At 43.3% G+C, this 14200-nt stretch overlaps 1 protein-coding gene across 1 annotated transcript; it reads right to left on the minus strand.

Annotated features, from left to right (window-relative positions):
• Positions 1–1254: 1254 nt before the first annotated feature.
• dnmt1 (DNA (cytosine-5-)-methyltransferase 1) lies at positions 1255–12903 on the minus strand. Its single transcript, XM_076086346.1, has 34 exons — positions 12474–12903; positions 11990–12026; positions 11259–11366; positions 10938–11166; positions 10737–10809; positions 10542–10632; positions 10404–10444; positions 10278–10335; positions 9625–9708; positions 9218–9327; positions 8969–9087; positions 8783–8875; positions 8553–8704; positions 8221–8408; positions 7400–7580; positions 6883–6980; positions 6490–6634; positions 6286–6401; positions 6005–6206; positions 5793–5926; positions 5525–5704; positions 5228–5434; positions 4956–5148; positions 4598–4688; positions 4378–4509; positions 3979–4261; positions 3756–3897; positions 3194–3360; positions 2888–3065; positions 2498–2693; positions 2248–2411; positions 1879–1995; positions 1573–1666; positions 1255–1498 (listed from the first exon to the last, which is right to left on the minus strand). The coding sequence occupies exons 1-34, from the start codon at positions 12518–12520 to the stop codon at positions 1461–1463; spliced, it is 4488 nt and encodes a 1495-aa protein (XP_075942461.1). The 5' UTR covers positions 12521–12903; the 3' UTR covers positions 1255–1460.
• Positions 12904–14200: the final 1297 nt, after the last annotated feature.

Consider the following 14200-nt stretch of genomic DNA (forward strand, 5'->3'; position numbering starts at 1 on the left):
GCAAATGCTTCCTTAACGGCACAAATGAATAAAGTTATGAGGATACTATAGCTATTGGTACATGTTTATGAATAGTGATGCAGAAACTGGATTAAAAACATGTTTGACTCCAAGTGACAAATACTGAAGTAGACTGCAAAATTGCCTGAAGGTGAAAAATCTTTAAATTTATTCTTAAACTGTAAAAAGGTCCAGTTGAGATTCATGAGTAATCACAGGTCTGTGGCTGCAACATGTTCCTGTATTTTATGATTTTCACATGTCAACCACACTGCTGAAGTCACTCTACTCATGTCTAGATAATGAAATTTAAAGCACTTCAATCATTACCACCAAAATAATAAATTCAGTTGCAATGGCACAGTACGTAGATCAAGTTAAAGGAACAAAATGCAGCATTAAAAACAGTCATAAGAGTAGATTGTGGTAACGTGCTGCCATCTCTAGGTTCTGCTAAGTAGCCATATTGTTCTATCCATAGATCTGTCACTTCTGCTTTTAACAAGGTGCCCTATTCAATTCTTTAAACTACACGTCACATTTTTTGCTGGTGCATTTTAGAAAACACTGGCCAGGACATTTCTCGGTGTAAATAAACTTCTCAAATATACTAAATCAGGTCTTCAACAGGGGGTCTGCAAAATTTTAGGTTGAGACAATTTTTAAATTCTCTTTTTTCCCCAAACATGAATCTGTCATTTTAATAGTTCAGTATTGTATAAAAGATAACAGGTATGTTTATGCATGGTAGTGGCACTAATAGGCCACTCATTTTCATTTACATTTAAAACAAAAACATCAATTTTAATAGCTTGTATGCATGATTATCATGCAATTGACAATGTTGATATCGGCATTGGTATCTGCTGACAAGGTATGTTTCTAAATGGCAGTGGCATGGCCACCCTACTCACTGTACCTTGCACATGTTTAAAATAAAAACATGAATATATGAACCCGTGTATTATTTGAATAGCTTAGTATTGAATGCACAATAAAGATGTATGTTTATACATGGCACTAGGCCCAGTTTAATATAAAACACAATATATATAGTCAGGGGTCCCTGCTCCATCTCTATCACTTTGGGGCTCCTTGGCCTGAAAAACATTGAAGACCCCTGAACTAAACCATATCCATAGTTTATCCGAGAGATTGTAGGTGTGAACATAGCTAAAAATGTATATTTAACTGTAATAACTGCTTTATTAACTTCACTTCTTGTCAATGTTAATACATGAAGTCTACAAATAATCAATTTCATAAGAGCTTTATTTGAAATATTACACATATAAAAACTACATACAATTTATTCCACATGATGATTAAAAGCAGTTAAAACAAAAACATCGAATGGCACGGCACAGAATGTCCATGTGACACCGTTAAAACCAGCTGGTTAAAAGAAACGTTGGCATCAAGATTTGTGGAACCGATTCTTGCTGGAAGGGAACCAGGAACTAGTCAGAGACCTCCATCTTTTCCCGTTTCACCGTCTCTGTGGACGAGAGAGAAACGTCAGTAACTCAGCATATTCAGTGTGTCATGAATCAGGAGAGTCAGAAGAGTCACCTGACGCTTGTTCTTCCTTTATTCTCTCCATCACACACTTCTTCAGCTCCAGGCCGATGGCTCTGGAGAGTGGGGGGGGCACTGCATTTCCAACCTGCTCAAACAGGAAGAAGCCATTATACAACCCGACTGTTTAAGGTCAGAGGCAGGATGATGTTGATGTTCGCTGAATACAACAAATGAAGGAAATAAAGATAGCGTACTGGAAGAGTAAAAAAACCAAATGTAGAAAAATTACAATTAAAGCAATATCACAAAATATGAATTTAACTCTTCAATGTTCAAATTCCGTCTGCGTGATTTTACCTGTCTGTGTTTGTCCAGAATGTTTCCAAAGAAGCGGTACGTGTCGGGGAATCCCTGCGAGCGAGCGCACTCCCTCACACTGACCACTCTGTGCTGCTCAGGATGCAGAACACGACCCTGAAATCAAAACAATCACATTTAGATTCAAAACGCCAAAAAGATGACAGGCCTTGAAGGCATCAATTCATTGCCGTTCTGTTAGTATACGTTTCCCTTGTCTCGATACAAAAGTGACACATAATGAGGAATGACACTAATGCTGTGAACTCTAACATTTCCCTCCGAGTTGTCTGAAACACAGCACACTTGTGAAATATTTTGGCTGTAATTTGATTTCTCCTCAGACTCATGTATAAGAGGTTGACATACCTGCTTGCCCATGGGCTCAGGGTTGGTGACGGTTGTGCTGAAGAAGCCGTCCCACTCCAGTCTGCCGTAGAGTCCGGCCCAGTGGTTGTGGCGGTTCCCGGTGTGGGGCAGACACCAGGGGATCAGTGTGCTGAACTGTCTGTCTGCAGGGTCGCATGGAGTCCCTACAACGACACCGACAGTCAGAGCTGCCTCAGAAACAGAAAATGAATCTCCGGCATTGTTCAAGTAGAAAACTAGAGCTACGTACCTCCTGAACACGTGCAAACTCCTCGGAGGGCACCGGTGCTGCTGCGGCCATTCTTCTTATCAGAGTGCGAGTAACGCAGCTTCTTGGTCATGGTGCTGTCTTTCACCCGGACCTCCAGGTTGGGCAGATCCCTCCAGTCGGAGCCCGGAGCCAACGGGATGTGACGCATGCGCCCTTCAACCAGAGCACTCATGTCCTGAGACACAAGAGGTCTGGTTAGAAACTTAGCGATCACGTTTGGATCAAACATTACCAAAACAAACGGAGTGCTGCAGGAATGAGTCCCAAAACCAACAAATGAGTCAGCATTTTTACAAGTTTATTTGTTTTTGGTCAGATGCCTGAAATAAGATCTGTGGAGGAGAAAACTCTGGTGGTCTTACACCTCACCTTGCAGATATGATCCCTGAGGATGGGCTGGTACTGCGTGCCTCTGATCTGCCTCTGGAACCAGGACTGAGGCTCTCCGTTGTAGGAGATCTCCAGTCCAGCTGCTCCATTACGAATCTCTGGCAGGTCAGACATGGTGTCTCTGACAGTGATGGTTCTGTAGATTCCTCCATTACCTCTGTTCAAGACAGACCATTCAGTTTAGTATATGTCAGATAAAAGACATTATGATCCATGTGAGGAGGCGTACCAGTCTGTGATCTAGGATTAGAGATCATTAAATGGTAAACAGGGCGTTGACATTACCGTGTGACGTTACTGACGTATTTCCTATCGTCCACCACCACGTTCAGAGAACACGCTCTGGGAGCAAACACATGCAGAGGCTCAGGGTAGCGAGGCAGCTTCTCTCCAGGAGCAGCAGCCAGGATGATGGCCCTGCGGCGGGTCTGAGCCACACCGTACTGACCGGCCTGATGAGGAGAGCAGCGAGCAGGTTAGAGCAACTTCAGTCATCACACAAGCAGTTTACCCTCAATAATCAGGGAGGGAAACAGCGACTTTGTTATGAGCAGATGGTTGTTATGATTTTAAAATCATTTTCTTGTTATTCAATTCTACAGGACTCGACTTCATGTGAAAAACAATGAGATTAATTGCAGTATAGCACCATCTTGTGGAATGTCAAGTCCGTTCAATATCTGTGGTTCAACTCATGAGTTAATGGAAATGCCTGGATAAAAATCGATTTGAAACCAGGCGATTTTGCTTCAGTCTAGTTTTTCCTTAAAGGGTGTTTATATTGACTTTGTATTTTTCACTGCCTACTTTGGTGTTAGGTCACGATAATAACCCGAGTCAGACCCACCTGAAGGACACCAAAGGTACACTGGTAGCCCATCCGCACTAGACAGCGTAGAGTCAGCTTCAGGACCATGGAGCTTTTGAATGAGACAAAGTTCCTCACGTTCTCCAGCAGGAAGAACTTTGGTCTGTAGTAGTCACAGTAACTGCAACAGAGGAAGACTTATTGTAACTGTGCACTCGTGTGGTCTGTACCGAATCATGTTTACAATAACTCAGACACCGACCTGAGATAAGAGACCACGAGTGAGTTCTTGAATTTGGAGTAGGTGCGAGAGTTGAAGCGGTTCATTCCACTGAAGCCTTGGCAGGGAGGTCCTCCACACAGCATCTCCACATCCCCCTTCTGAGGCAGCTTCTGGCCCAGAGAGTTGTTCTTCTCTCCAGACATGACCAGCTTGAGCAGGACGTTGCAGTCCTCCGTGAACACCGTGGTGCCGGGGTTGTTGAGCCTGAAGGCCTGTGCTGCAGGCTCCCACATCTCTATGGCCCACAGAGTCTCATTCATACCTAAAGGAAACCAGCAGGCACGTTTTCACCATCGTACTGGGAAATAAAAACTGCAGCTGCAAACACATCTGTGCACGTGCAACATATTTAGAGAGTGGCAGGGAACAGGCATTTACCAGCCTGGTGGAAGCCTTCAGAGAGTCCACCGCAGCCAGAAAACACATCCAGCGTGCGATATTTGGGCACTTTAAGCGTCTGTGGATCATTCTGCGCTTCCTGTCCAGCAGCAGCCTTTCCTTTTCCTTTACCTTGTAGAGAACAATGGATCATTGGATTAGGATTTCAGTGAGCATTAAACCAATTTTAGATAAATAAAATCTATGCGTTTATTTTCACCTTTCCCTTTGCCCTTTCCTTTGCCTTTATGAACAGCTGAGCGGGCATGATTTGGAGGATCTTCAAAGCTTTTTGATTTTGCATTATAGGCCTGTGATAGAGGAACACAGTTCGTAAGAGACTTGTACACTTTGTTTAACATAAACAAAGCATTTTATGGCTTTATTTACCCCCATAGACCCTTTTACAGCTTGTAAACAATGATCACATTCATAATTGTGTGCACAGTTTGGCAACAGAAGTACAGCTGAGTGGGCAGCTGTTCAACTCATCTGCACAGCATTTCCCCCTCAGTGTAAATTATGTTTTTTTTAAAATGACCAAATCTGAAATAATGCAGATAAAGTATTAACTCTACCTCCAGGAAATAGAAGCGGTCAGGTCCCCCGCTGGAATAGTCCTGGACTGATTCATTCAGGTCTTCTGCATATTCTACTTGGCAGCGGCCGAGCAGCTCCGTCATGCTGACCGTCACCTCTTCGTCGCTCCAGTACAGCTGATTGATGTCTGAGTGGTAACTGGCTTTGACCCCTTTGTGAGTGTTCTCGGGCCTGGTGGAGGAGACGAACGCTGGTTAATTCTGAACAATCGTTAGTGACAGATCAAACCCAGAGTTGTGATGCACTTCACCTGTAGAACTTGTAGAGTCGCAGTTTGACCTCCGCGGTGCGTTTGAGACAGAAGATCTCCTTGATGCGCCCGATGCGGAAAGGCTCTGGAGCGTCTTGGTTTGACCCCTTGATGTAGTCCGAGGACTTCCTGTAATACTCTGGGTACAAGTCTTCATCCACATCCTCTTTCCTGTGCGAGCGCTTCACTGGACTCGCTGGCTTCACACTGAGGGCCAGAAACAGAGGCAGTGAGTCTCGTAGACATTTTACTCGTACAGGTTTGAGTAAATTAAACATTTTTAATCATTTCACTCACGTGAAATTGAAAGAGTCGGGATGCAGGTAGACACTGTCTGCCACTTTGAACTGCTCCCCCTGGAAGCAGGCCAGAGCATAGACAGCCTTGGAGTCGTTGTCTTTGTCTGTGATGGGTTCAAATGCACGAGGCCTTTCCCGTTCCTCTCGCTCTTTTGTCCGAACGCAGCTGCAACAGAACCTGAGGAAACGTATCCACAACAAGGTAAAGGAACAACACAAGCCACACTCACACGTACAGTACAAACACACGTGTGGCCGGTGCTTACGTGAACTTTGAGTCTTCTGATGGAGCGGTCTTGGGAGGCGTCTCAAAGCGGGAGTAGTCCGTGTCGTACCAGAACTGGTAGAAGAAACTCTTCCCGTCATCCTCAATCACCTTGATTTCTAAATCCATGCCACCCTAGAATACAAACGTAACCATGAGGTCAAGAAAACTGGTTAACAAACAGCAACTTCTCCTGCTGTCAAGTTAGCGTACCTCCATAGACCAGTTGTCCGACGGGGCCTTGTACATGACGTTAACTTTGCCCTGCACATAGTTGAGCAGCATGTCTTCACACTCGTCCACCATGACGAGCTCCAGTGGATCAGAGGACTCTCCCAGCACTGTCTGAGTCCCACGATGGAACCAGTGGGCATGAAACATCTTCCCATTGTTGTCCTCCCACAGCGACGCGATCCTGAGAGTGAATACGTCGTTAGAGTCACACAAGACACGGTGACAACTTGTTTTCATAGAGTCTAAGAAAAATGTCATACCTTGCCAGATACAGAGGCAATGTTGGATCCTCTGATGAAACGGAGACACAGTCGCCCACCTCCAACTCCTCGTCATTCACACAGACCTTCCTGTAGTACTGCTTCTTCCCCTCGGTCTGAAGGAGACAAATACATTTACACACTGCTGGATCCTCATACACGACAGAAACACTATTTTAACAACCACGTAAGGGCGACAAACACCTGAACAGCCTCTCCGATCCAACACAGTTTACACTGGGTCTGCTTCTTCCTCTTAGCTTGAGAAACCTTCTTCGCCTTCTCCACTGGAACATCCTCGACAACGATCTCATCGTCTTCAGCCTCCTTTACTGCGAGGTTTGGGCATCTAAACAAATGATGAATGTCAGCAAAAGAGTAATTAAGGACTAAACGGGTCCACGTCAAAGTACAGAAAAGCATAATTTAAAATTCTCATCTTTTCTTCAACATTAAAGGCGTTTGCAAGGTTCAGGTGTTAATTGCACATCAAGCAACAAAAGTGAGAAACTGGTCAAAGAAAGTTTGTAAAAACATATCGTGAAGGCTGCAGAGTTACATCACTTAGAGAATAAACCGATCAGAAGACATTCTTACCTTCTCTGCTTACAAGCCTGCTTGCTTTTGCCACTTCCCCCAAATTTGATCATGTCCTTGCAAGCTGGACACTTGCCACAATCAGGAGATTGGCAAACCTGGAGACAATCAAAAGAAAGAAAATGCATTTCAACCATAGCGTATTATATAGGACACAAATTTAGAATTGTTCTGCCACCAGTATCAGAAACACGACCGATACGGTCTGAAATGCTTCATCTGGTATCAAAGTAGGAGAGTCTATGCGCCGATCAGACATCACTTAACTGATTCACACCACACAGGAACAATACCACACGTCACTCACTACCCGATCCATACTGCACATGTGCGAACTAATACTACACTCCTGTGGTTACACACGCATGCATCCTATTTCTTCCACAATAATGCCACATTGTAAACAACATATGAGAGCTAACGTTAGCCGATCGGAACATTTCTACACAAATCAGATGCACACGTGACACTGGTAATAAAAGTGATCCAGCGCCGTTTAAACACCAATTAGACTCACCTCACAAACACCACAGCGCTGTCTTTTGGCCGCAGCAGCGTCTTTATCATTCTGGTCTATCTCATCGGAGAAGAAGGTGTCAAAGATCTGGTACACCAGCGTGGTGGTGGTCGCTTTAGTCGGCCCCTTGTCCTTCTCGATCTTTGTTGGGTGACGAATGGCCTGTCTTCTGGCAGCTCTCCTGTCAACAGAATAAAGTTTGTGTTCAGAGGAAACTGTGGAGCCAAATGGACCAAACACTCGATGAGATGTGGAGCGATGCATCAAATCACCACAGCATCAGGCCATGCAACACAAGAAACAAGCAAACAGACACAGTAAAGATGTTCAATGCAGAGTTCGCGTTAGACTCAACCGGCCAACAACGTTAACAAACTCTGGTCTGCACAGAAAACACTAACGCAGTGTTACGACTGATGGTTTAGAGTTTGTGATCTCAGCTGGCATAAATAAAAATAAACAAATTCTAGCGTGAACTCTGGTATAATGCTCTTTTGGTCCATTTAGCTTCTTTCACAATAAAACACCACCATACAAGCCAAGGATGCATTCAGAAGGCCTACCTACCAGTACAGCAGCATGCTGCGTTAGGAAATGTTAAAGGAATGTTAGACATTAGGGAGAACAAGGAGCAGAAATACACAAAAAAAGTGGAGAACTTCCTGAAGCATTTGTGTTGCAAAGGTGCTTCTGCCAGAAAAACTTGGTGAAGCTGAAAATGGGGAGTTTTCATTCATTAAATATGTTGTTTTCACTTTGACCTAAAGCAGCTAAGGAAAGCTGTCTTGGTACAATAAATCCTAATCATCTTTCAGCCGTACCTCTTCCCCAGAGTGACTCCTGCCAGCTTGATCAGGTCTCTCATGCAGGGAGTAACGATGATGGGCTGCTCGTCAGAGTCGCCAGCCTCGTCGTAGCTCTCCACCTGCTCCACCACAAACTGGGCGTGGCGCAGCAGCGTGTCCTCCGTGAAGCAGTTGAAGTTCAGCCCTGCAGGAGGGACGGTTGTCTGAGGACCGGGGAAACAGAAGGCGATTGGTGTCCTGGTTTTAAGAGCTACAGTACATTGCATTCCTCAGTGTGAGACTGAGGAATGCAATGTCAAATACATAAACTTGGCAGGACGCTGTTGTGAATAACTACGAGTCTTCACCTCAATCTTGTTGAGAAGGTCCTCATAAGAAGCATCGGGATTCTTCTGGAGGAACTCCACCACGATCTTGCTCATGTAGATCTTCTCCTGCATCACAGCAAAGATGGGTCCGTACTCCTCACTGGAGTGCATCAGGATGTAATCGGCAAAAGCTGGAGAGTGAAGATAGATGACCATTAGAACATCATACGGAGAAAAACATGAGAATTTAGAGCAGGAAACTTTGCTACCTGTAGTGAAGCCAATTAAAGCCCTTTCTCCACCATCAAAACCAGTGATCCACCAAGCATTGATGGGGCCAAGCTTCTTGGCAGGAACACCACCTGAACAAATGAATAATACCACACACGTTAACGTCGGCTCGTTCGTAAAGAACATTTACAACGTTTCCATTCTTGAAATGTGGGACTTCATACCATCCAAGCACGGGTTGTCATCATAGATGGGTTTGACCACACAGCTGAAGTAGAGCTCCACATTCTTCTCGATCAGCCCAGAGTCAAATGGACAAAGGTGTCCTCGCTTGTCATACACGCTGCAAGACACAAGCGCCACAACGGACTCAGGTGCTGCAGTACAACAAGCTTCATACTAGCAGCATGAAATCAGCAGCACGAGTCCAACAAGTGTCGCCCAAACGCTGAAGTCTAAGAAGAATAACCGACCTGAAGTTTGTGATCTTATGCTGTGGCAGATCCTCGTAGCTCTCAAATCCATCCTCGTTAGAGTCAAACAGGGAAAGACGCTCGTCTGTTAACATCTCTGGTTCATCCAGCTGAAGAGAGCACAATCGTTTAGGGTTTCACATTCTTCTGCTCAAGTTAGATACAAAATGAATACACATTTGTCCTGTATATCAATCTTGAGTGTTTTAGTGAGTCGCATAGTTTCAAGATGACTCCTGAATACAATGGGACTATATGGCACATGGCTTGTGCTCAAAGCACCCAAAAACAAACATTAAATAAATCAAGGGTTTCATGTGACAAACTGCATGCAAAAGGTAGTCTATTCAAAATATATTGAGGTTTTACAAAGAACACAGACAAACAAGTGTTAATAAAATTCTCACCGCATTATCAGGATCCCCTTGAAAGAACTTGAGATCAGAATCATCCAAGTATTGTCTGCAGTCTGTACATTTGGGGGGCGGTGTCTTAAATAAATAAAAGATCACACAGGTTGCATCAGTCAGAATCATTAAGGCTGAACAAAAATCACTTTACACATGAGTCTCAGGGGGGCAGAATTCAATTTAATGCTTTTATTACCTTGTTAGGACAAATAGTAATGAAATTTTTGACAAATCCTCTTTTTTCATATTTAAATAAGCATAGCAGGCAAACATCAAGGTAAGCATAAGTATTTCACAACACGTATATTTAGTTTAGTGGTAGACAGAGTTATATGTGTTAACTCTGATGAAGGAGAACTTGACTAAGTTTGACAAAATGAGATGCATGGAATTAGATTTGTTGAAATTAAGACTTCAATAATTCAAATGTAAGACTACGTAATGACTTTCAATGCCCATTATCTACTAAATGTAATTGAAGACTCTTTAAAGCCTCTGAACACCCACACAGGTGTTTTCAATTAATCTGTTTGATTAGCCGGCTTCAACCTGCACAGAGGTCTAATCAGCCTGATTAAGTGAACACACCTGTGCAGGTGTTCAGAGGCTTTAAGGACCTGCAGACACCGAGCTCAATAACAAGTCATTACCTTTGCAGCAGAAACCGGTTTCGTGACCTCGCTCTCGGATGTTTCTGGAGCAGCAGCCCTACATAAATTAAAGGATTAGTACGTTATGTTGTGTGAGCTACATCACCATCACTAATGTTGACTTACTTTTCATCCGATTCCACTTTAAGACGCTTCTCCTCCCGAGACTACAACAGATTTATAAAGTATGGGCAGTGTTACACACAATATTTATAGGCACAGCTCTTTATGTTTAAACATCACTGGAACATAGAAATGATTCACCTCCTCAACATCATCTTCCTCCTTTTCTGTCTTCACTTCATCCTGTCCATTAGCAGCTTCTCCATTCAAGTCTTCAGACTTTCGCTTTTGACTGCAAGACAGACGTAAAAACAGAATAAAGACCCTTGTACATGTAAAAGATGTCGTAGATAGAGTACAGAAGTATGAATTACAAGATAAAATTAATTTACGCACACTTTAGAGAACATTGACATGATGGTTGGCTGTTTCCCAGCGTTTCTTGTAACCCTGGTACTGGCTGGAGACTCTGCAATGAACAGAAACAAGACTAAGTTCATCCTATACCTTCGTTTTAAATCATTTAGTTTGTGGATCACTCTCATATGGGAGTGCAGCTGCTGCATGACAAATATTGATAAGAACTCTAAAACGTACTTTTAGTGTCAGAATTTGTCTTGCTCTTGCGGCCACCTTTCCCTTTGGAAGCAGTTGGCGACTTGACAGCCTCCTCTTCCTCCTGTACGTCCATGGTTGCATCTTCACTCTGCTTTTCTTTGTTAGAACCATTTGTGACGACAGTCTTTCCATTCTGCTCCACGCCGTCGCCAGTCTCGAGACTAAGCTCCTTTCCCAGCAAAGCCTTTACTTTAGAGATGTAGACCTCCTGAGGAAAGCACACCGTATTGGTCACAGGGGAAATAATGAGGAGACATTTCAGGATTAGTTATGATTCGGATATCTTTAAGAGTCACCAACCATTGACATCTCTGAATTTTTCATTTTTTCCTCTAGGCTGGTCAGCTGGTCCTGAGCATCGACATGTAGGAAGTCCTGCACCAACTTCAGCTTCTCTTTCACATGATCCTGGAATGGCATTTTAAGAAGAAAGCTCTAAAGAGTAAAGCTCAACTTTAAAAACACTGAACAATTTTAAAAAGATAGTTTACCGTAGGCAGCGAAATTAAAATACCACATTTATACTTCTTTGATTCGAGTGTTGACGGATACTATTGTCCTAAAATGCATCGTGTAACATAACCAGAGATGCCAATTGATAGCGTATGCTTTACAAAAACACTCATCTTCAAGATGACATCATCAAGAGCTGAACTGATGATACTTTGGGGTTGTGATTGTGTTTCAGATATTAAATCCATATTAATTTCATGACCTGCAGGGCATCCATGGAGCAACCCTTAGATTTGTATCTTGAGGACAGCCTATAAACAGTTCATCTATTTGCTTTTAAGTACATCTAGACACTTATTAAAGTAGACAATATTGCAGATTTTAGAGAAATGAAAACCAATTAAGGGTGCTGCTTCCATTTGAGTCGACAGGACACTTTGAACCTACAATCACGTTCAGTAGTCTTTGGAAATCCAAATGGAAGAGTCACAAGCAAGAGCATTTAGTGAGCAGCTGAGTGACGTTAACACTTAACTACATGTAGACGTTTAAGAGGAATAAACAGACACTGAACCCACCTCGTCTGAACAGCAGTCCTCATCCAGCACCTGCAGCCTGTGAAAGTCAAAACAACGCTCAGTTATATTAATCCACGCACACATTGTCCGACACGGCTGTATAGCAGTACAACTCGTGTTGACAGCGAGCTAGCATAAACATAGGGAACAAAACTTCCTGAGTGGCGCCAAATCTCACACGCTGCTCCATCCATTGACAGGCTAAAGATGCTAACTGGCTAGCGTTAACGGGGGGGTGGGGGCTAATGTTAAGCGAATGCAGCATCAGTCCCGACTGTCAAGTGACAACAAGCTAACGCTAGCTGCAGCTACTAATAAAGGCAAAAAAGGTAAAACGGGGCAGCCCTGCTCATGACAGCCACAGCAGCTAGTTACACGGGGTTTAATTTACGTTGTTGTGGCATTTTTGACCAAGACCTCAAGCTACATGCATGCTACAACATAACGACATTATTAGCATTCAGGTTAAGAAACGTTTACGTACCTTTTCCTGACATCCGCTGGCAGAGACGGGGAAGTCCTGGATGGCATGGCAAACAGCTAGCTCAACGAGTGAGATAAAACCGATAAAACCGCGTTAAAATCAGTTAAAAATAATGTTTAAACCGGCCGTTGGTCCCTACAGCGCGGCTCCAGAGCGTCTGCCTGTCGTCCCCTAGCAATGGATACTATAAGCAATTCGGGCGCGCGGGCCGTCTTTTCGCGCGGAAACCCGGGTGTTGTGGACTGTACCACTTCAGTGATGTGTGGGTAAAACACTTTCAATACGCTGCGTAATATTTCCCTCCTGATTGCATCGTCTGAATGTGAAGCCCATTTTCGTTCTAGAAATATTTTATTAAAACACAAGTATGATGGACATGTGATTGAATTGTAAAAAATATGTATTAAAAAAAAAAAAAAAAACTAACTCGACTTACTCCTACTGTTTTCTAGATGCTTTGGACGACTGACCAGGCGGAAGCAATCTGAATGCTGTTTACTAATGATCTATAATATCAATAAATGCCTGCATTCGAGATGAGAATGTATATGCAGCTTATATATACTTTTGAATGAGCGCATATAATAGATGCCATTGTGCTTGCAGTGAACACTAGAGTTGTTGTGTTAATGCAGGCTAACAGCTATAGATGACTCACTTTGCTGCTGTAATATAACGTTATGTTTGTGGTTCCGAAGTAGAATCGGGCTCTCTTTGTGTCTCTCACATCTGTATCTACTTTTTTATAAGTAGATACAGATGTAAATTTGAGCAACTTCTGTGATTTTATTTAGTAGACCAGTTGTTAAATTTCTTTTGGAGAAAATATAATAAAAATGTGACTATACGCATATTCTACCACAAGGTGGCACTATGCCATTGATAATCTGGAAAGTCTTTTTCAGGTTGTCAAATCATGGTTGTGGATCCTCTCCGTCATATTTTACATGCAAATCCAACCAGGCCACATTTACCGCCAGTCCCAATCACATAAATTAAGACCTATAGGCTATTAATTGAGCAGTGATCAATTTCCAGGTAGTGTGTGTGTATGTGTTATATTTACATAATCTAATGTAGATGTTAAATAAGTATGTTATTTTTTCTCCATGTCTATTTTTCAGTGTTCTTTTTGCAGGGACAAACCCACATATGTCTTGTGTTCTGACTTAAATGTTTTTGTATATACAACCCTCACCTCCAGGTTTCTGAGTCTGATGTCATATCCTGCAGGGCGCTGGAAAGACTTGGCAGGCATTACAGCAGCGCAGCCTCCTGGGGCTGATTCAGCCAATGTTCCCACCCAGGAATCCTGGACGTCTGACAGGAAACAAGCCCAACTCTCCCAAGGCCACTATAAGTCAGTCTCTCCCCTTACCCCGAAAACCTCTCCCGGGGCCTTTCTTCATGCTTCTCTCAGACAAACTATCTTACAAATAGACATTCTTCCTCACCACACCCCATTTCCAGCCTCCCTTCTCTCTGCCCAGCTTCCCACCATAGCCCTGTCTTGCTTTAGCCTCGAAGCAATTTCATAATTTGATTAGGTAAGAGAGCCACGATTAATGGCCAAGCAGCATTCGCATGTACACTTTCAGGCTGTCATGTTGAAGCTAGTGTTTTTCTGACCATGTCAGAGCATGTTTGGATTAAATGCTCCAGTTTGAATACTTCTCAGATGCAAGCACAATAGCGAGGCATCTCAGGACCTGCAGCGAAGCCACAGC

This window comes from Anarhichas minor, unplaced genomic scaffold, assembly GCF_050575085.1.
Source record: "Anarhichas minor isolate MPS153535 unplaced genomic scaffold, ASM5057508v1 ptg000007l, whole genome shotgun sequence".
NCBI lineage: Eukaryota > Metazoa > Chordata > Actinopteri > Perciformes > Anarhichadidae > Anarhichas > Anarhichas minor.